Here is a 24445-nt window from a genome sequence, read left to right as displayed (position 1 = left end):
TAAAGTTATGATCAAACAGTAGATAATTTTGGCTCCTCCTAAGAGCTGAAGTCCCATGTAAACACTGCTTTGTGGAAAGATCACAAATACTTTTAACAGAGTTTCCTTTTTTGTGAAAATATTTCATAATGCATCTACATATCGCCATTGTACTTTAAAAGGCAGAACTCTTGAGATGATCAAGCAATTTGTTTGCAGTTCATTTAGGAGTATCCTCCGTAAAAAGCTTTTCAAGTTTATTTTCTCTTAATCATGTTTACCTTTTAGAGTTGCTAATTTTTGCTCATTCCCTTGGGAAAAACGTAAATCCTTACAGCTGCTGTAGGACTGACCTAAGAAAATCTTCCAGTGCTCCGCAGAATGAGTCTTCAGTTCTCAGTTTAAGTGTGGGAGTTAGTCAAAGCATATGTACAGAATGATACGGTGTCTGTGAAGAACTGAATTCCCATTTATGATGTAAACCAACGGCGGACACTAGATCCCACGGCACAGCAGTATTTGAGCAATCCATCATCGATGGCAGTCACTCCTGAACCCCTGAGACTGAAGGATCACCTCTGCTGAACTTTCAGTTTGCACGTCGTCTGAACAATGATTCATTGAGTATTTAAAATCTTCCTTTTCAGGCAAGTGCTCACAGTGTGTGTTTGGGTTTTCTTCCTCCTTTTTTTTTTTTTTTTTTTAAGGTGGGGAGGGAAGCAGAGGACAGGGATCTTTCATGAGCTGTCTTATCCAGCAGATCTGCAATAACTCCACTTTCTAAAACAAGTGAAGTAAAGTACACTGCTTTGCTTTACGAAGAGTATTTTATAAAGACGTCTTAGAGAAAAGAACACCAAAATCTGTGAGTGAAATGAATGTGGCTCCGAGAAAACGGCTCCAAGCAACGCAGTTTGCTTCCCAGCAAATTCAGGTTTAATGCTCATGAATTATTAAGTTACCACAGTGGCCAGAAGCCCCGGGGGAGGATTACAGAGCTTACAGTAACACTGTTCCTGCAAACGCTGGGTTTCCATAGAAACAGAAAATAGTGAAAATAACTACCTGTCATTTCTCTCTACCACATTCAAAGAAAAACAACCACAGTGTTAAAAACATTATTAAAGCTTGCAGGAGAAATGTAGCCAAGCACCAATTACATTCTCCTTGGGTTCTCATGAGTCTGCCACACTCGAACATTTGACACTGTCATTAGTACTTTTTTGTTACTTACATCATGAAAGGTATGCATTTGTGTTCCTGAAAGGAATCTCTCCATACAGCTAGAAAAAGTTTCTTTTCCAAAAAAAGACACTTCAGTCATATAGTGAGAGTCCTTAGTCCCTGCCATAATGATTTTAACTAACAAAAAGAAAGCCAGACCGACCCTGCCAGGAGGTACGTGTGAAATGCTTTCACCATCACTGTAGGGAAGACTTCTAATTTTGCATTATACATATTTTATAGAATAAGTATTTTATCACCGCCTCTAACCTGGGAGAAGCTAGTAGTTCTGAGGTTCGATAGAGCAGTTGCCTCATTTAATCCTTGCTCTACAAACCACCTATCCCTGTTACTTGGCTTTGCACATGACAATCCCAGTCAGAGACACAGAACTGGGTTTTGACAGTGAATTTTGCAACAGAAAGAGCCCAAGCATGAAGAGTAGTATTCATTACACTGGACCTTCCCTACAGACAGAAAATTACTTGTAATTGATTTCTCTGAGCTACGTAGTTCACCTAAACATTTTAATAATATGTATTTGCTCCCTGCCAGTCAAGACAGCAACATCTCTTCTAGCTGTATGGGTTCATGATTCATTTTTGTTCTTTCTGAGCAGGAAAAAGGAAGAGCAGCTTTGAATAACTGCAACTTACTGATTTCTTCCTGTTAACAACTAAAAATTCAAAATACCCCAGTAGAAAAATCTGTATTCCTGTCTATTGATGTCGTTATCTGATCCCCAACCTGAAAAAAATTTTTTTGGAGAAGGAAGGTGGTGGTGAGAGATATGAGGTAAGATTCATTTTTGTAAAAGATCCTGTTAGCTTTGTATTAGTAATTTTACAGGAAATAATATTTCTAATAACACCACTTGCCTCTCTACAGCAACTTTCATATACAAATCCAGATAGCAGTAGTTTCTTTAAAATACATAATATTAACAGGAAAGAGGATAAATGGGAAAGCCGAGCAAATGCAAATTGAGAGAGATCTAGGGAATGAAAGTAAGCTGAAGCAACTGGTAGAGAAAATGAAAAGATGTTACTCCTTCACCCTTTTTTAACAACTTACGCACAAAAAAACCACATTAAAAAACCCTCCTTACATTTTATCTGTCTCCAGTGATGATCAAACTTGTATTTTCTGAAAATTATATATTATATCAGAAAGGCTCTTTGCCCCCTGCCACACGTGAGCAGTAGATTCAGACACACACACATCTTCCATGTTAACCAGAGTGACCAGAAGAAGGACCATTGCTGTGAATAGCGATATTCCTTAATGTCTGCTTAGAGGATGTTGTTTTTAAGGAAGTTCATCTTGAGCAGGATCAAGAACTGATAATCTCCATGTTACTATTGCTATGAATGATCTATTGCACAAAAGTCTGAAAAATACTTTCCTTGAAATACTAACACAATAAACTAAAGTATAGGATGAACTGATATAGGACGAGCTATCCCAACAGAGCAGATTGCTAGAAAAGAGGTAAAATTTAGAACAGTGGGTTGTAGTTTTTTTTTTCATGACTAAGCAGAAGAAAAACCTCATTAGTTGGTAGGCCTAATCCCTAGGAAAATTCTCTGAATATTAAAGAAATAATTCTGAATGATACAAAGTTATTTTTTCCCAGCAGACAAATCATTATACTCACAGTGAATGAGATAATTTTTCTATTTTAAAGTAACTACGAGAAGGCTGCTATTAAAAACAAAACAAACGGAAAGTTTAGCATGTAATTGCACAATAAAAGTAAAATATAATTTTCTGCTTCTTAATATAGCAACTGGCAATAATGCAACGTTATAATATTTTAAAGCAATTAACAGGAGATAAATACACACACAATGTCACAGCACTCCCAGAGCTATTACCTAAAGAAAGAAGCAATGTAGAAAAAAGGATTTTAAGGCCAGTTCTGCACTCTGGAAGAGAATGCAGTCAAGACTTTTTTGCCACAGCTTTTATGTGGATCTTTCCACATTAACTAACTTCACTCCTTTTTCAGCTATTCAACTTCAGCCATATTCATATACTCAGTGATCCTGTCTTTCCTTCTTCTGACCTTATTAATGCCTATCTTCCTGTTTATTTTTCACCTGTCCGTATATCTCCAACCCCTTTTCCATCATCAACAATGATAATTGTCTACATTAGGAAGTGTCACAAGAAAATTATTCAAGAAGACGTGTAAACAGGATGTAACTTTAGCTACATGGTTCTTGCTAACACTTTTGAGCAGCTGATACACATTGCTGTTGACAGTTTCAAAGTCAAGAAAATATGACTAAATGATGATGAGATCATGGAGCTGTCACCGAAAACCCGGACAGAAACTCCCTAACGCAGTTTGCAGTGTTAGGAAGCAGCATTGCTTTATTGCGGCGCTGGGTGCACGGGGGATGTCTCCTCCTGGCACGCACGCCTGGCCCCTGGACAGAACCTTAGTTATACACTACGATCATGCATATTCATAATGTGTTTACATAACCTCCTAAACAACTGGTCAACTTCCTCTTGCTTTACATGGAAATTCCTTCGCATGCTCAGTTCTCTTCCTCCGCCCCTTCTTTTGGGTCTGGGGTATGTTTAGGGCAGGTGGTCCGTGAGTCGGTGGTCGCGATCTCCCCCTGCCAGAACTACCTTTTCCCCAAGTCACTGCTGCACATGTTCGCAGTTCAGAAAAACACGATCACAAAGTTTATATGTTCTCTCGGATATTCCCTTCAAAGGCAGACAGTTCTTGATAAAAAGTCTCCCTTCTAATCACTGCCGGCAGCTTCAAGGATGTTCATCTTGTTATGTTCCTTAGGTATGTGCAAACCGCCTACTAAACCCTTCACGAGATTCTTACAAAAGTTTTAACCCCTTCATTGTTGGGTAACAGAGCTAATCGTCCTCAATAAATACACAAAGACTTGAAGGACTCGTGTCAAATTTGTCAAGGTTACCTTCAGCAACTTGGTATACAGATTCGTATTCTGACACCTGAATTACGAATACCGTGTCCGAGAAAAATCCTACTATAGAGAAGGTGAAAATCAATTCCCCTACAAACCCATAATTTCTAAATACAGTGTTTCAAAGTGGTGGATTTTACTCTGCTCTATCTAAACACTGGCACAAACATTTTCTTTTTACAATCCCTCCCCCAAAACACAGTTTTGTGATCTCTATCAATTCAATAACACCTATGAGAAGTAATGGAAGTTTAGAGACACTAAAATAGGACAAGACTGTACATGTGAGTAGTAGCTTGAGAAAACTCCTCCTCTTCTAACACACTCTCACACTGGTCAAACTAAAACCAGTTTTGTTTGATCATGTAATGGAAGTCACAAGGCCTGTTTACAAGGCCAAGGAGACAACACATTTAAAGTAACGATCATGTTCTCTAATATTTTTCCACCCTTAATATCGTAAACTTTTATATATGTCTGCTAATTTTAATCAAGTAAAAGAATTTGGTTGGAAAGTATCTCAAGACCATGAGATGAGTTACAAATGGGAAATCATTATCTACATTACTTCTGCAAATACCACTCATACACAACTGCAGAGCGGTATTAAAACCAAAACATTGCCATTTAAAAGCTTTTGATTCAGCCTTAAAAAAAGGAGATGATTTTATGTTAGATGACTTCAGAATAGCTAAATCATACTATCATGACATAGATTAACTGCATTTTTTTTAGTCCATAATTATATTTCCAAATCATATTTCTCTCCTGAGAGCTGCTTTGTCAATGGCAGTAAATTCATAAGAGAGAAGATCTGAGACAGACTGCACTAGTCATTCTTCCCAACATTCACTCACAAATTCAGAACGTTTCCATGAAAACCATCTTTCTGTATCACCTATTAGCAATAGCATTCAAGAGCAAGGTTGTGTCTTCTCTCACTTTGCCTGTTGCTTTTCAATTTTAACACAGAAATAGATGTTTCCAAATTACCAAATTCCTAGCACTGTACTGAAAATTGGCAGCTGGGTAGAAGATATGCTCCTACGTTTCTAGTATTTTAAAATCACTGCAGGTCTCTGTTTTCTCAGTTTTCTGCACGTGTTTTACCTAGCCATCTGCTGAAAAAGAACGGGTTACAATTTTATCCTTCAGTGAGAAGGAAAAGAATGTGAAAAGGCACCTCAACAAAACCCAACAAGATGCTTTATAAAGGGCTAGATGTTAACCTTGTTAATACCTCCACGTACTCTGACGTAAGAATTAAAGAAGCAAGAGAAAAGAATGAGGCAATGAAGCTGCTTCATGAACTTCAGAAGACTTTTTTTTTTTTTAAAGGAACAAGCACTTTCTCTGTAATGCACCTAACCAATAAACGTCGATTTGCACGACAAAAACTAGAAGCAGTTATAAATTAATCATCAAAGTCTTGCTTCAGAGCAGACACTTCTCAACCCTGTATCTTACTGTCCTAGGCAAAGAGGAACAGTGTGAAATTTGGAATTCTAAGGTAGAATCTCTGGGGGAAAAATATTCTGCCGACATACCTTTTCCTAATTGAAATCTCTAGTCAAGATCAGCTTCCATCACGACACTGCTAGAAAACGACCAGCTGATATAATAGAGTAGAAAACACTTCTATCTAACAGATTAATTTTAAGAGCAGATGGGATCATTTTAACAACTCAATCTTGCCTACTATATAACACACACCACACACCATTTATGTTCATATGTACCTTTGAGTTTACTTGTTTAAGGAGGGAGAGGCCAAGGCAGATGTTTGGCTTACAAAAATATGTATTTTGTTATTCCTTTTTTTTATTCCATATCTTCAGATTTTTTTTTTGTATGAGCATTTGCTGTCTCTTTCCTTACATTAGAGTGTAAATGATTTATGTTTATGATGCATATCAGGACAGCAACCTATGGTGTAAAAGAATTATGCATACTCTGGTAGTACACAGTATTTCAATACAAAATGTTGGACAGGCATCTTACATTACAGCAAACATCTCTTGGTAGCAAATCATATCCCGTGTCCCCATATCTGAAAGTCTGAGCACACTATCTCTGGTCATGTATACATTTATCACTTAAGTAATAAGAAAAAAATATTTTAACAACACAGTATGTGCTCATTGTGTAAGGTTACAGTTACACAGCATAACGTCATTTAGATGAAGCTCAAAGTCACTATTTAGTATAGAGTAAAACCCCAAAGGTCTGAAATGCTAATCAGTCCAAGTTAATAACCACCCAAATTATTACTACACTGTTACTGTGCCTTTCCTACATTCCTCTCTCATTGCAGTGCTTTGCACACCCACAAATTGGCTCTCATGAATGATTCTGACTCCATTACGTATTTAATTAGTTAGTTTTCTTTTCCTCCTTAAAAAAAAGAGTATTTTATGAATCAAATTATTTTAAATGATAATCAAAGGAAGAAATTCTACTAATTTCATCTCAATGTTTCTCTTATACTGACAACAAAGAGAAAGAATAAAGATCTGAAGAAAAAAAAAGAATTTAACAGTAAATTGTTGAAGGATGGACACCTGCAAAAGGAAACAAAAAGAAGAGTTGAAATGTCAAAAGTTTAGATAACTGATTAGTCTCTGAAGAAACACAATATGAAAAAATTCAGTGGGTAGAATATTGTGCTCTGTACTCGTGCGTTCAGAGAGGCATTATGGAAATGAGACCCTGCTAGAAAAAGTACAGGAATTTGCATACATCAGAACTAGTCATAGCTTTCAAGGTCAGTAACTGCAGCGTATTTCCTCTCATTTCATTGTATTGTACGAGAAATGGGTCATCAGTATATAGACTGATATATGCCCTTTAAACCTGACTGTCACCTATGATTCTCAGAAACTTCCCACGCATTAAGAGTCTTAAGAGTCCAGTTGGGAAGTACTTAAGCAGAAGGAATTTGTGGTTCTGCATTTGCATGTGCATTTATTTCTCTGCTCAACTCTCTCCCCAACCTGTAACTGACAGCATTCATAAGTTCCCTCAAAGCTGCCTAGACAATACAAAATTGTCAAACAAAATCACACAGAAACACACAGAACAGGCTCTACATGGAGCAGGACCACCTAGATCAGATCACAGAAGAAAGCATCAATCACCTTTTTTTTTTCCCCCCCATTTTTCCAGTTTGATACCCTTTCATCCTTTTTTTATCTTTCTGTTATTTAGACAGGCCCCATATTAGGTATGTCAATTACTTGATTTAAAAAAAAAACCACAACCAAACAACTTTTACTTGATAAGCATTGTTCCAATTGCCTTTTAGTAGAAGATATACCCATCTTGTTTTGCCTTCTCTATAGCATTAAAAAAAATCCAAGGTATAGTTAGCAGCTAGAAAATAATTAAATGGATCCATGAAAATTGGTGCCTTTTGTAATGTTGATCCTCCTTATTTAATGGACCATCACATTTATTAGAATAAACTCAGTTTTGTTGGAGAGTGATACAGACAGGCTCCCAGTTCAGCCGTAGACATCTGAATCCAAATTCTTACTCTTCAGAGGAATTCTCATATACCAAGGCAGATAACACTAGAGGCTTTGAAGACTTCTTGATAATTATTTCAGGATCCAGTACATCCTAAGGATTCCTAATAAGAAAAAAAGGTGCAGGAAAAATTGACAAACCTAAACTTGCCTTTTATGTGATAAAATAGGGAGTTGGATATAATGCAAATTCCTTAGTGACCTTTTGAGTGCAGACTTGCTCATCACTACCATACTGCATATGCCATAAAATTTTCCTCTGCCAATGGAAGATATTTCTTTTCCTCGTAGTTCCTCTGTTTGCATAGCTCTGGACAAACACTCTATTCCCCCTGCATGCCCTACTAAGAAAGCACTGAGGAATCAGACAGCCACTAAAAATGCTACAGTACTACAAGTTTCAAATATCTGCCACGCTTTTGGGTGAGACAAGTTTGAATTGTGATCACTAACAAGCACTTTTAACTAGGTAGAATTTACGGATAAAAATAAGATGCCTACTTAAAAACGTGCAGTACTGAGAAAAGTTACAATATGGATCCACAGAATGCACCATGAAGATCCTACCAAGTATTCTTCATGGCTTTGTCAGCATCTCAGTTGGCTTCCAAGTTTCTTTGGGTAAACTGGAATCTTAATTTCTGATATGAATATCTTTGGTTAGGATAGTTGATGCCTCTTCTTTCCTCTTCTCTATCTCCCCAAGGGAAAAAACACTGAATAAAAAGCAACATCTTTTTTTCTATTGCATCCCATCTTTTTTTTTTTCCCCTAACGTTTAGCTTAAGTAAGCTTTTTCACATGTCTCCTGGGGCACTACAAGATAATGTGGGAAAGAGTATATTACCCTACTTCTCATCCTTCATGGTTCCTCGAGTAACATTTCCAGAGCACATTTTCATTAAACTTTTCTAGCTTTAGGTTGCGTGTCTAATATAGGCTTTTTAGAAACACTGTACATTTAATATTTCTCAGAATATAACTGTATCAAATCTCTAAACAAGATATGTTGGAAGCATCATACAGAGAAACACTACAATAGCACAGAGTAGAAGAGAAAGCAGTTCTTAAACCAAGTAACATCTACCTATCCATACATATGTTCTCAATTTGTTCTACGAGATCATTTCTGGGTAACCTTGTTATACAAGAATTGAAGAAAAAGAATGCAGTATTCTGAAGAACTGCTACAGAATTCCTCTGTTTCTTTATTTCCAAAACCAAAATAAAGGTAATACCATGAAGATATTGCAAAAGTAGTTACATAGATTTTTGAATTAGGTAGAATGGAATAAAAGATACGAATAATAATTAAAAAAAAGTCATATATGCAGGAAGGAGAAAATATAATGTGTGGTACGGTGTCCACTGTAGACTATGTGATCTTGTAAGCGAAGAGCTGATTATAAAGCAGATGGCACAAGCACAGCAAATTAAGAAAAACTAAACTTTTGAGTACTGCACAATGGAAACCAAAGAATGTACCTCCAGTGTCTTTCTTCATGTACAAATTACAAAAAAATCAACAATGACACAAAATCTTAAGAGTTTCATTATCATGTCATTGTAAATGTACTCAGCCACCACTTGCCGCTGTATATTCACATCTAAAAATATCTACAGCCACCTGTTGCTACTACTACAGTTGGTGAAGCTGACAATAGTCCTTACTTAGAACGCCACTGTTCTTCGTTACCTTTTCCTCATACTGCCCAGCTGAGCGTTCGGGCCATGTTTTCCTTCACCTTCCATTTGCTGTCAATGTACCTACGGAAGCTGTGCACCTCTCTGTTCAACTCCAGCTGAGATTTTGCTTCTCTAATTCTGCCTCTGCATGCCCAGGCAATTTCTTATTTCTCCCAGGTATCTGATCTGATGCATCTGCTTGGCTGTCTGCATGGCAGAACAGATCATCCTCGTACTCCACAGAACACAACACCAAGATAACATGAGAGCAGGCAAGCAAGAAAGAAAAAAAAACGCAGGTAGTGGTGCGTTCTGACTGAATAGACCCGTTGAAGGATCAAAGGCCTTCTCCTAACACAAGTGTTAGTGGAGACCATCAGCAAACGTATGCCTTCTACAGACACCGTAGAGAAAATCAGGTCTCAAACATAAAGGTCTTGAGTATATTCTGTATGAGAAACGTACACATGGACTTCCTCTGTCAAAGCTATCAACACCACCATGGATATTTATCACATCTTCCAAAGTCTCCAGCCATAAGGAGGTCTTTATTACAACAGGCACGGTACAGACACAGTGAGCAGGCAGATGGAGGAGTTAGAAGCAGAAAATATGCATGACACTATTTTCCACGCATAATTACTGACTAGGCTCGTTTCTCAAATTCAATCCCATCAGAATTTCTTTTTTGTTCTATTCACTCTCCATAATTAAGGATATTTCTGGAAAACAAGAAACTTTTAGATCCCAGTGGAGTAAAAGAGGGTAAGTGGTAAAATATTGCTAGAAACATATATTCTGGTTTAAGAAGCAGGCAAAATAAAAAACCTTTACATGTTTAAACATAAATTTTATGAAGAAAAAAATTACACTGAAATTTATTTATCCTATTTCATACTTAGTGGATTCTTCAAGCCTATTTTTCAGAAAAACTGATATGCTTTTGAAAGTGCAATTTTTGAAATTACGCATAATTTTACACATTTATTAGTAAAAAGACCTATTGTAAAGGTAGCTAAACCTCACTGCTTTACTGAAATTGGTTTATTTCTGCCCATCAAATAATGCTGCATTTTATCTCATTTTTTTTAAACTTAAAAAAAAAAATCTTACTCATTGCATCCTTCCAGCACAGATAACGCTCTAGATCAGTTTTTCCCTCAGTTTTCCAGGCCCTTTACAGCAGTTTCACCCAGTCTGTATCTCCCCGCTTTACCACAGCAAGTCTAACGCTTCTCTTCTGCTGCGGCATGAGGCGCCTTCCCATAACAGAACGAAATCAGTTGGCTCTGATGGGACCTGTGCTTGACAAACCTGTGTTGACTTCTACTTATCGTCATCTTAGCTTCTAAGTGCTAATAAAGAGTTTATTTGTTTCAGAACTTTTTGCATCTGTCATCGGATTGCGGTTGACCTTCTTAGGGAGATCGAGGCAAAACAGCTATGAAATATTCCAGCTACTCTGGTAACATCTGCTGACAGCTTAACGTCCCCTTTAATCTGTTCAGTTATTTCTTGATTTTGTAAAAAAAATTTTTGCTGCTAAAGCAATATAGAATTACTCTTTTTTTGGCCTTGATGTCTTTTGCTAATTGCATTTTTTCTGCGAGTTTCTGTCTTTTCCCATCTCTGTTTGTACAATTTCATTAGTTTCTCCTTTTTTATATTTCCTTCCAGATTCCATTTCACCAAAGAATAAATGATACAGACTTCCTGTTGTTGTCATATATTTAATCTTTCCTTCAAATTGAGACAATTTGCTTTCATGCTCTTCAATTGTAATGTTAAGAAACTGACAACTCTCCAATTTATTTCCTCCCTATCAGTTTACCTATCCTTCTGATGTTTATTGATGGTGCTTTATTGAAGTTCACCATCTTGACATTAACGTTTTCTTTCTTTCCTTTGCTAGTTACTGTCAACTCTGTAATTTCATGATCGTTCATCCCAAGGCACTTCTCACAATGGGGCTGTACTTGCCCATTGGCTGTAGTCAAAACTAGATCAATTTTCTCATTGTTTTCCATTAACTGCCACGTGCCCAACAAACTGAGGTATTAAAGTTTAGTAACAAAGATTTTGTTGCTACGCTAATGTCTTTTGTATGTAAAAATATGCCACAACTTTTCAGCAAAAAATCCCAACTGCTTTAAAACATACAAATAGATTTTCATCCCTTTTGATCTGAGCCATTACCTAACACTCAGACTGACAGGTTGTTTCTGCAGTGAGCTGAAACAAGTTATCGAGGCAGACATCCATCGATCCAGCTCTATTTACTTAGAAGTATTTCTTTTTATAATTCTGCCAGAGCAAAAATTAAGTCATTTTTTCCTTTATTTTACCTCTAGGTCTTACCCCTCTGACAGCAGCATTGTTATTCTGGCTATCCATATTTCCCCACTGTTATCATTTGTCCACTTCTCATTTTTGGACAGCAAAAACCATTAAACATGGTACAGTACCATATTTCTATTCAGAACTTGGGAATACATCTCAAACTGTATTTCAGCTGCTGCTCCAACCTTCTGATTGCTAATCCATAACTGGTACATGCTACTACTTCAGCTCTTAAAAAACACTGGAACTTTCACTGATTTTTCACTTAACCTAGCTGGGAAATAACTATTGCAACCAACAGGTTCAATGAGGTTTGTGATCTACTCTAAGTCCAAAACACTAACACTGAAAGCCAGTCAACCTCCAACGTGAACTGTCTGGATAAGAAATTTACCAACCTCGAGACTATTTCAGAAAAGTCAATTTGTCCTTTCCATTTAGAATGCAGCGTGCAGAAGCTTTGCTTGGCTTTTTACCTTAACATACTATTTCCTGAGGCATACAGAAAAGGAAAGAAATGTAATCTTTTAAAATACATATAAAAGCATCATTTTACATTTGTAGCAGTGTGTTCGTCTGTTTTCTAAGTTTCTTCTCTAAAACAGAGCTCAGGCTCATTACACACTTCTGCCACACCACTCTGAGATGTAAGAAAACATCAAAATTGAGCTGTTTTTACTACAGCAGATCACTGATGCATAATAGAAAGGGCTAAGTAATAACAACTGTTTACACATCAAAGCACTATTATATATATTAAATATGCCTGAACCACTTCTTGTACTTTTTCTCATTATAACTATTATTTTCCTTTTTTCAGTCACTGGCAAAACCCCTTCTGAAGGCTTTCCCACTCAATGATTACATACTGTGCAAACTGCAGCCCAAGTCAATTCATCTCTTTTTGAAGCAATTTCTGAGGCCTTGAACAGTCATGGCAGCAGCTTATCCCTTCCTCTCCAATGCAGTTTTCATCCTCTAAATAATTTACTATTTTACAGCTTCGTGGTATGAACTAATTAATTGTGTGTATTTTTTCTGTTTTGTTTTGCCATTTTCACCTTTCCCTCTTGACAGCTATTTTCTGTTAATTCTCTCAGTAGAGAATTATATGCATGTCCTTCTAACTACGTGTTTGTCCCTTAGTGGGGGTGAAATAAACATGACACAGTATCAGATTAGGCATTCTTGCCATGTTCTGCAAAATGATCTTTAAAGTTGACTAACTAAACGGTGGCAGGCACATATTTATAAGATGTAATCAAGTCATTAGAGCTTTCTAATATAGACCACTTTTTTAGCAGGATGTATTCTGAAGAGCTACAAAACTGTTACCACTCTACTCTGAACTTTCTTGGATGAACGTTATTCACATAACAGTGTTTTTTCAAAGAGAGGAAAGAATATTTGGGGGCTCTTTCCTCAGTTTGGAATCAATCTAAATCCAATTTGCTGAAAACTAGGACAGTTTTGACCACGGTAGCAAACGCGGTCCACAACAATGTCAGGACACTCCTTAATCAAAACCCAAAACACCCGCACAAACATGCTGTGCTTTAGATCAAACCAAGCTACACTCACTCAATTCCCAAGACACAACGCATACACTGCAATACTCTTGTACATATTCTGATGTTTTCAAAACCCATGCTTGCAAAGGAAAAACACAGCACATTTCATATTTGCTAATATTAGTACCAGTTACCTCAGCGTACTGAGCAGCACAGTTGTCCAGCTCAGACACAGGGATGAATATGAATATTTTGATTTATATTGACAGCAACAGAGTAATGAAAACAAGCTACATTGCAACATGTCTGTAAGACACGGAGTGGATGAGACTTAAAGAGCCCCAATTCAGCACCCAGATACACAGCAGTCCTCTTTCAAAACACCCACACAGTGCAGCCCTGCCGTTACAAGTACTTAACAGCACTAAGGTGGCAGCTACTAAACACCAAAACCTTCAGTAATGCAGGGAGGCAAAGCCAGACACCTAAACGAAACTCAACTCTTTGCACCTTTAATGCTTTGCTTGTATGCAAGCACTGAATTTCATACACAATGACCAGAATTACTGATACTCTCGTGTATGCACTGCAGGGCTGTCAACTTACGATTTATCCGCTTTGTCCTTTCAGTTGTGTCACAAGAATAACTCACATGTTTCTCTCCAATGTATATGCTTTGTTTGTAATTTTTTCCTAGGAAGCTTTTCAGTCATTTGATACAGCCCTACCTGATCTGCTTGCCTTCTCGAACATCGTACAAAGAAAAAAAGACATCTGTGTCTTCTCCAATTGTGTTGTAGGTGAAGCTCTTTAGACTGAGGAAGAAGTGATGAGGCACTGGCATACGGCAAGTTTCCCCATGACGCTGACGAATTGTATCCACCTGACGAAAACAATGAAAATGATTTTTAATTCTTCACAAATAAAAGACACGTGACCAACTTGATAATTTTAACTGGAAATTCTGCTCTCCTTTCTCCATCAAGTACAAGCTTAATCTCAAATATATTCTACACTAGAGATACATGACAGATTAAGTTTTCTTCTCCTATTTTTTCAACTTTTAATTTGAATAGCTCGAGAAAGCACAATAACCAAGTAAATATGAGATAAATGGTTTATGCATTTGAAATTATTTTTATCAAGCAAACCAAGTCAATCCTATTTATCAAATATTGTTTTGATTCTGGTACTGAAAATGAACTACAATAAGACGGTGCTAGGGTGGTTCTTGATGATTTCCATTTAAAGCAGATGGTCTTGAAAGCATTTTTAAGAATAACATTTGTTTTGTTATTTCTTTTCAGCAGCTGCAATTCATTTATGGAGGTCATTTAGAACCAGGCTTTACAGGCTAATATGCCCTGCAGGAATAACAAAGAGAAATCTTAACAACGGTTGATAACATGAGCAACCAATCAAGTCAAACAGCAGAAAGGTTTACATTGTGACTTGGTATATCAAGACCTATTTACAACAGTGAAAATTGGCATGGATTAAAAAAAAAGAAGTATAATCAGAAATAAAATTATTCTTCAATTTTTATAGCTCTTTATATCCCTTGTATACTGATCTTAATAAACAGATTGCAAGAATATCCTAAGCTCACTAGGCTTGTTTCCTCTGAATGTGTAGACAGGTACCTACTAACAAAGAAAACATTTTCAGACTTTCAACTCGGCTTTGTACCAGTTTAAAAACTAGAGCTTAAAATGAACTTTGTTCTGGATTTTAAATTAAATCCAAGTAAATTCTCATATTTTAAAGACAGGTACCTGTGGAAGCACAGTTCTCTTGGAAAGCTTAGACCCAGATTCCATGACAAGGAAAGGATTACATTACTACATAAACGGTATGTGAAACAGAAGCCTACTAAGCCATGTGTTAGCAGGTGGAAAGACGACTCACATGGGCAGACCGAGGCTTTTGATATCACTACAGAAGTTGATCTTTCAAGAACAACAGTTAGAGTTAAGGAAAAGAGGCCTAAAAGGAAGTTGAAGAACCACCATAAATTAATTACTGGAGAATCTTGTGAGGAAGTGTTCATACCTTTATATACACTACCAAGCATCTGAGACAACAAATATTCATATGTAGATGATGTTTACCTGTGATGTGCTCTGCTGGACACTGTGTCTACTTGACAAATGCTGTGGAGACACAAAAATTGTAAAATTTAAACCTTTTTGAAAGTAAGAAATATTTACATTATATCTGTGTAGCGTTAGAACAGTAATGTAAAAATATGACTGTTCAAGCCAGCCTTTTTTCCAGTACATCATCACTGAGAAGATGACTAGCTTGCCTAAAGGCTTTTCTCAGTTCAGCCATTTCTTAGCCTAACTAATTGAATTTACAGGTGGTAGTTAACTTAGTTTATAAAGTAAATGGCCTGTCACAAACTAGACAGAATTTGCAACACTGTAAAAGCATTTCTTTTTGGAAAGTCCATCACCCTATACTGTATAATCTATTTGTTCTCTTGCTAAACAGAGAGATACCTCACCACTAATCCCCATCTACCAGTGTGCTGTCTATGAAAAGGTATATTTGGTAAAAAAACACAGAACTCTAGAAAGAAGGATGGATTTTAGACTTCATTTAAACTTTTTTGCTATGATCAGAAAATGAAATTCTTTACAATTTCAGCTGGCCATCATCTGTAACAAGGCATCACTATGAACAGCTACATCACTGAAACAGAACTTGGAGGATCACCCTGTATTTAAAGCCCTTTATGCTAGAAGGAGATGTTATAATCAGAAAATGGGCTGATGGTCTCACTGCACTGACTTAATCTCCAAAGGGAGATTTAAATAATAATCTAAATTGAAAAGGTTTCAGAGAGCTTTAAAAACCATATCAGTAATGATTCTGCCATGCCTGTTCTACACACGTTTACCTTAACATTAGCATTTTAAACTGAAATATTAACATTAACACTACCACCTGTTAATAAATATTCTCTTCATTTGCTCCCCCTCTATCCTTCTATTACATACCCAACATCTTATTTTTACCAAACACACACACTCTGTAGCAGGAACCAGCACGATTTGTTGATAATCTCATAGCTTCAAAAGAGGTGAAGGTAAAAGATAGTCCACAAAACATATTCAGCAACTTTTTCCAGACTATGTCACTGTTTATCACACAGAACGAACATAAGACTTCTTACCACAAAGGAGAGAGACTCTTCATAATGAGACTAAATCAAGAAGATATTAAGTTAAATGGCATATTTTGACATCTGTTTACATTCAGTTATAAAAACGTCCTCTTTCACACTGTCAGCAGAAGAAATAACGATCACCAGCTCCATTGTTTGTCTAACTACCATATGTCTTCTGAATGTTAAAGCCCTCTAAGTTCAGGTGGCTGAGTTGCCTGTTTAATCTTTCTGTCACCTGCAATCAGCTGGCAGAGAAAAGACCAGTTATTTAAAATGCTCAAGGTATCCTGGCTCCTCTCTAAATCTAAGTTAGAAAGCAGGAGACAAACTCAAGCGACAGAAACCCGAGAGGTGGTCTGAAGAGCTACAGTTTCCTCCGCGAATGCAGCTGCCTACAGAGCGCACATTTAGGTAAACCTGTAATGGTGAGTGTCCGAAAAACAGGTTTTAAATTTTTCACAATCAAAAGACTGGATTTCACTAACTCTCTGCTTTTATGCCTCAGGACCACATGACTGCAGTACAGACAACCACTGACTGAGTTTTACGTGCCCTTGCCTCTGGCTAGGCAAAGTGTACGTGCTCTCTTGAAAGCCATTTCTGGGCACATGAACAAGAGGGTGACTGAAAATAGCCAACATGGATTTACCACGGGTAAATCATGCTTGATTAACCTAATTGCCCTCAAAGGTAAAACAACCAGATCTGTAAATAAGGGAAGACTAGTGGCTGTTGTCTATCTTGAGTTCGGCAAGGTCTTCACCACTGTCTTCCGCAGCATCCTTGTACCCAAGTTGTGAAGTTACACCTGCAGGGGCAGACTAACTATATCAGTAAAAAAAACCCAGATAGTTGGATTGCTAGGCTCAAAAGGTAGTGGTTGATGGTGTGTACTCTTCAGAGGTCTATCCTGAGACCTGTGCGGTTTAACACAAATCACAGATGACCCTAAATTGGGGGCAGCAGTCAATGTATGCAAGGAGGAGGCCTCCATTCAGAGGGATCTAGGTAATTGGTTAAAAGGAACCCTAAGAAACACAGGAAGGACAAATTCAACAAGTCCTGCAGCTAGGACAGGCTAAACCTTCCATGGCATAGGCTGGGAATTGACTCGCAGGGTCCTGCTAAACAGCGAGTCAAACATAAGTCAAGGGAGCACTCTGGCAGCAAAGACATTTAACAAGTTACTGTTTCTATTAACAGAGATGGATCCAGTAGATTGAGAAAAACGTCTATTCCTTTCTACTCAGCATTCAGTATCCTACATCTGAAACACTGCAACCCATTCAGCAAAGGCCCACCAAAGCAGCTGGGAGCTGCGGCACATGCTGTATGAGAAGAGATGGAGGGAATGCAGCTTTCTCAGTCTGGAGAAGAGAAGGTTTAGAGGTGACCTGATGGCAGCCTTCCACTGACTATGAAGTTATCATCTAGATGACACAGTCAGGCTCTTTACAGAGTTGCAGAGCAGCAGGACAAATACTGCGGTCATTAACTACAACATGGGATATCTCAACACAAGTTAAACAATAACCCCATCGAGGCAGTCAAGCATCAGAGCAGGGATCCAATGTTTTTCCTTGAATTTCAAGGTCCAACTGGACAAAGCTCTGAGTAGCCTGGTCTGAATTCAGTATTGATCCTGCATTGAGCAGGAAGTTTGACTAGATCTCCCCTGAGGCTCTTTGCAACCTGAAAAGCCTTGGGAGATGATAGAAAAAGACGACTGTTAAGAAATTATCCATCTTCCTTCAAAAAAAAAAAAAAAAGGTATGAGTTTTACCTTTATTTTTCCCAAAAGACAGTTGCCTGTTAAGGTTGTGCAAATTTAACAGATAAGACCATCTGTTTCAGCATAACTTTCTTCAAAGTGCTTTCTGATGCTTAAATTGAACCCTTTTCATTGTAACCTAAGCCCACTAACTTGTCTTATCCATCATTAACATGAAAACATGAATTAATTCAGCTTGTGATTCCATTATAATACTCAAATCCTCTCCTGCAAAACCACCTAAGCTTGTAGTGTCCCAACTTGTACTTCAGAAACAATTGACTGCAGAACTTAAAATCTCGCATTTATGATTCTCGCTTGTATCCCACACTTTTCAGATAATTTATTCAATTTGTCTACATTATTTTGAATTCTCATTCTTTCCTCCCATATACTACCACTTCCAACTTTGTGGTAGCTGCATATTTGGTAAGCATACTCCCTGTTTCATCATCCAGTCATTAATGAAACATGAAGAACTATAAAATGGCGGATGATCATAAAAGTTGATTCATCCTTCCTTCTATTTAACCAAATTATTGACAACCATTCTTCACCTTTTTTTTTTTAGATACGTTTTCTGATTAGTTTTGTGTTTATTTTATAGTAATTTCATCCAGAACTAACCTTTGGAGAACTTCAATTAAAAAAAAAAAAAACCAAAAAAAACTTCATGAAAATCTAAATATGGCATCAGCTGCTTCTCCTCTAACCACTAGACTCATTTATGTTCTGAAAAAAAAATGGAATTTTTAAAAATTGCTTATTCAGAACAAGTTCATAGTCACTATTACTCACGTCCTTGTTGCAAATAATTAGATATTTTTTTCTGTCCCAGCATTTTTTTTACAGGGAGAAAATGATTACTAGCTCCTTCTCCTCCTCCATCACCTTTTTTAAAGATGCAAAGTATGCTCGCCCTTTGCCTGTATGCTGGAACCTGACTTACCTTTCCACTGGTTATCAGTAACATGCCTGACATGGCTTCTCTAGACATACCAAATATATAGTTCTAAATCTCCTGCAACTGATAACTACTTTATAAACTTCTTCCCCCTGTTCAGATGTGACTCCTTTCACTTTTCCACAGGTACTGTTAGTGATTTTACGCAGTTTACTACCTTACCAGAGCTTGAGGGAGGCAAAAAGGACATTAAATGCCACATTATTTTCTTGCATCACATACCAATTGGTTTTCCCCCAGTATAAAAACTTTCTAGTTTCCCAATCACTACCAGTTTATTGATATAAAACTGTTTCTTATGCAATTGACAATACTTGCTTGCCAGACTTTAATTTGTGCATTGTCTTTCTAATTTTTCTATTTACTCATTTGTGTTAGTCTGTTATAACTTTTCTATACTTCTGCTCTTCTGTACTTGCTCTTGGTAATCTTAGTTTCCCTTTCTTTCACTGTAGTGACCGAAGGCAATGAAGAATCCTTAATACATTCAACGTGGCCTCTAAGTGAGTATCTTGTGGTTTTGTTTTTAATTTGCTGAAAGAGATATCAGTTGTCCTTATCTCTTTTTTCCCCACCAAACTTGCTTCTCACGATATCTTATCTACCAGTATTAGTTTTTATTGTTGTTCTTCCTCCTGCCTTTCCTAAAGATGTTTGATAGGTGAATCCTATCATTACCTAGTCAGTCTCAAACAAACTACTTTCTATCTTCATATTCTCAACGGACTTCCTACTAGGGTTTAGAACCAAATGGACACAAATCTGTCCTCTGACATCTGCTTTGTTAAACAAACAAAAATAACCACAAAGAGATTTCATGAGCTTAGTGCACAGTTTGTGTCCAGTTGGTTTCCTTTTCTAGCAGAGCAACTGAAGTCTGTACTTTCAAGTTTTATAACTACTCATTCTTATCAATCTCATTTTCTGTCTGAATAAAGAATAAGCAATTATGAATTGATGGCAGCATTAATTTGAGACTTGTCTCTCTCTTACTTTAACTCCGGTAAACTCATGATAAATTTTTCAGATGCTTGAAAGAAATGGCTAAGATCTAGCAGTAACATAGCCAATAGTTGTGCCTTTCATGCATCTTGTAAATTCATCCTGAAGGCACATTCACAAATCAATAGATTTATAAAAAAACAAAACATATTTAATCACCAGGTTTGAACGTTTCTGATTTTTGCAAAAACCTCCAGTGTAACCACTTTCACTTAAAAATGCAATCCAAGTGTTTCTGACATTCTGCTGGACTTGTGCTGCAAATGACAGCTTCAATCCAGTGGCAAGTCCAGCACTGAGCTCTGTGGCAGAATTCTGACTACGTATTTTCCCACTGTTTCCAAAAGTAATGTAAATTTTTAAAAAATGCTCCATCATATTAGTTAAAATCACAACCAATGTCATAAGGAAAGGGCAATTTGGTTTCCTTCAGGAGTAACGCAACGATTTCTGACGAATGCTGTGCATCCTGAAGCTTCATAATGAGTAACCTGGAGAAACAGGATGTATAAGGCCTCAAAGCACGTCAGTTCTGAGGAAGAGATGAATACAGTAGTCATATAATAGTCACAAATAGACTTAGCAACGATTAGAGTTAAAAAAGGTGCTCAAATTTTAAAATTTACCAAGAAAAGCAATGCTAAGTCCAATGACTCTATACAATGATTGCATTTGTTGTCACAGATAGGAAAGTCTAATGTGCTACCTCATCCGTTGTTCTGATAATTCGAGATTGTTTCTATGGTACATTTAACATTCTACAATCCTGCAAATATGAGAAAGTAGTTCAGCACTCGCAACTAGTCCCGTAAGATTATTTTACAACATAAAACCTCATGGCTCACTTGAGAACCCATTAAATTTTTGGCCAGGAGTAAGGAGGATTCTCTCCCTGGGCTTTTGTGAAATAAAATAATAAAACCAAAATCACATAAAAACCCACCAATACTCTCTTCCTTCAATTTCTGCCAAATGTAAGTTAAAAAAAATACAGGTTTTTAGCTGTTTTGGTTGCTGAAATTGCCTTCTAACTATGAACTAGATATGATTAGACAGCACCATCTTCTTGAGTCTCAAACTAAAATCTTGAATCTCAAACAGTGAAATGTGAACTGACTAATCATCACGTCCTGCTACCAGCACAGGTCTGAGCAGCAAACTGTGCTGTGGAAACTACTAACTATATTAGCTATTTGCTGTAGTGCAAGTATTCAGAGTAAAAAACCCTGCAGAATGAAACACAGAGTAACAACGCAATCCTGTCAGCAACTTCTCGTGCATTCTTGGCATCATTACTGATTTAATTTAGTGCTGTTGTTTCTATACTGCACTTGAAAGAAAACTCAGCTGTAATAGCACCAAACTCCCCTTGGCCTATGGCAAATCAGGAACAAACATTAAAAATTAGTACTAGAGAGTGATGTATATCATTATTTATGTAACACAATTTTGATTTCTTTCCATGAAATCCACTGTTCTATGGTGCAAATAATCCACAAAACATGTTTTTGTTTTAGGGAGAAGTACATCTTGTATATCAAAAAACCCAAACACCGAGCTGCCGACCTATCACTCCCTAATCCTAGATAGCTGAAGGTCAAAGATCATTTTAAAATCGTAAATTAAACATTTACTACAAGTGAGTGAAACTGTAACAATATTTATGTAGAAAAAACACTGTTTTCTTTGGAAAACATTAAGCTAGGAAGTTGTATTAAAGTAATTGCTAGTTGTTTTTTGTTTTTTTTTTTTTTTCCCCCTCCTGTTTGTTTTGAGGTTTCTGTTAGTGTTTTTTTTTTTTTTCCTTTTTCCTAATAAAGTAGCATCTCAGGAAAGGTCTGCATTCACTTTTCTCTCAACATCACATGCTATTTCTCCCTTACAGTTACATCATGATCCTGTACAAAGGTAACTGAATTTACATAATCTACTAACAATGGAGAGTCCAAATACACTTAAATAGTGAATTGCATTAGTGGCTCTAGAGCTCATTAATGGCATAATTCACATTTTAAAACAACTTTAACTTCATTACGTACTAATATGAATGTACTTGTGACTAAGCATGATAGAAGTCAGAACTCACTACAATGAAGGAATTGCACTACTTTTCCTGAAAATCCTAACATTCCTATTCAAATGCACCACATATGTTTTCTAATGGACATTGCCACACAACAGAGATGGCCTTAATGTTCACGGATTAGTTTTGCTTAAATTAACTTATTTATTGGTCTCTCTCCTTCCTCCCCTTCTTTTCTGTAAGCTCAAAAATCTTTGAAACAGGGCGACGATTATCTGTGGAACTCCTAGAAGCAGACTTTTCACGTAAGTATTCCTTATCTGCATCTGCAGACTCTCTTGAAAGAATCAAATAGTGGCTCTCATGGACTTTCTGGACTCACAAAAACTGCTGATGGAATCTAAGTTTGAGACATTTTAATTAATGGAAGGAGGCTGATCAACACTAGATCCTGCAACAGGAAGCAGTTCTACTTTTCCCAGCAATTAGTAATTGCTGTTTGAAGTAACAATCAAGTAACCCAAAAGCACGTTGAACTGATAGCCTTCTTCATCATCCATCAACAAAATTTGCCAGGAAATCTGCCTGGCTCATGGTGGTTTCAAATGACTAGACCTCTGCAAGATACAACCACACTTGATCTCTGGAGCTTCCAAGAGATTTCCCATATGACACAATTCAACAACATACTTGCAACAGGCAGTGGCAAACTGCTGATTACGTAATGTAACAGCTGTGAAATATGTGCAGGAGCCCAAAGTCTAGAAAACCTGACCTATAAAGAAAAATTGAAAGAAATGGGGTTCTTTAGCCTAAGAAAGAGAAGACTGAATGGGACTTAAAAAGTCTTCAAGTACATAAAGGGTGGTGCAAACAGGCAGGAGTAATCTGTTTCTCTGTGGACATGACAGGAAGATGTGAAGCATTTAATCTGCAGCAAGAAATCTCTATGTGCAAGACCACCATTAAGGAAACTTCCAAGCTCTAAGCACAGTGAACTGCAAAAGGCTTGCCTGGGTAGCGTGTAGAGTCTTAACCACTGGAGATTTTTAGAAACAGAGAAGAAATTGTCGGAAATGACAGACAGTTGATCCTGACATTAAGCAGGAGAATGGACTGGAGCCTTATTTTTCTTTAATTCAACAAATAAACGAAAAAAGATTATTGCTACTTCATTGAATGCCAGTACGCTGACTTTAGCAACAAAGATCAAAGTTCAAAAGGATTTTCATTAGCTATATATGATGGATCCATTTTTTAGAGCTTCTTTTGCTACTTCTGAAACAAAAGATTTTAAACCCAAGAAAACCGCAGGAAGAAACAACATTCAAAGTTACCTTCTCCAGTTTTCACCCCATGTTACTTTGTAAATGGAAATAAAAATGTATATAAGCATGTTATTTCCAAAAGAAGGCTGGTTCATTCTTACTAAATTCAGGGGACTAGAGACACTGACTATTCTGGTGGTCAGGGCGTAAATGAAAAAGATGTTTGGCTTACGATACTATCCTAATTGAGAAAATATGCAACAGCAAAGAATAAAAACTTTTTCCCTCCTTTCCCTCCCCCAAAGTGAAAACTCAAAGGAATCTCCCACAAATTTCTTACCATTTTATAAAGATCTGAAACACTGATCTGATCTGAATCCACAACCTCAAAGTCCTTCCGAGGAACTAAATCTAGGCCCAAATGCCTGCAAAAGAGAAGGAAGGAACAACGGTAAGTATAATATATTAGTGTTCACTGTTATCTACTACATGTGCTTATTCAAGGGCAACGACACAAGAAATTCTAACTATTGAAGTCTTTTTGCAATTATTAATCATTAAACAGATAATCCTTCCAAATAAAATTAAATGCAAATATCAAACAAAAAACCAATATGAACTTGTTACTTTTTGTTCACTTGACATATATTGTTGCAGTATCCAGAACACGTTAGTTTCATACATGAATGAAATGGCTTTAAACTGAAAGAGGGCAGATTTAGATTGGATATAAGGAAGAAATTTTTCACTCTGAGGGTGATGAGGCACTGGAACAGGTTGCCCAGAGAAGCTGTAGATGCCCCATCCCTGGAAGTGTTCAAGGCCAGGTTGGATGAGGCTTTGGGCACTCTGGTGTAGTGGAGGGTGTCCCTGCCCATGGCAGGGGGGTTGGAACTAGATGATCTTTGAGGTCCCTTCCAACCCAAACCATTCTATGATTCTATGAAACTGCAGTAGGCAAATAAAGCTAGTACTCTGGTTTCTGCTGCAGTATTTGAGTGGGTTCCTTCGC

At 37.1% G+C, this 24445-nt stretch overlaps 1 protein-coding gene across 1 annotated transcript in view; it reads right to left on the bottom strand.

Moving 5' to 3' along the window:
- The window catches only part of DOCK3 (dedicator of cytokinesis 3), a 216017-nt gene that overhangs the window by 113567 nt on the left and 78005 nt on the right, over positions 1–24445 (bottom strand). The window contains exons 8-10 of the mRNA XM_086619278.1: positions 23774–23858; positions 15342–15383; positions 13959–14113 (exon numbers count right to left, since the gene is read on the bottom strand). Of these exons, the coding sequence (XP_086475404.1) occupies positions 13959–14113; positions 15342–15383; positions 23774–23858 (282 nt within the window). The remainder of the gene's footprint in view (positions 1–13958; positions 14114–15341; positions 15384–23773; positions 23859–24445) is intronic.

The sequence above is a fragment of the Tauraco erythrolophus genome, chromosome 12, assembly GCF_009769465.1.
Source record: "Tauraco erythrolophus isolate bTauEry1 chromosome 12, bTauEry1.pri, whole genome shotgun sequence".
Taxonomy (NCBI): Eukaryota; Metazoa; Chordata; class Aves; order Musophagiformes; family Musophagidae; genus Tauraco; species Tauraco erythrolophus.
This window is presented reverse-complemented; position numbering and strand designations above follow the sequence as displayed.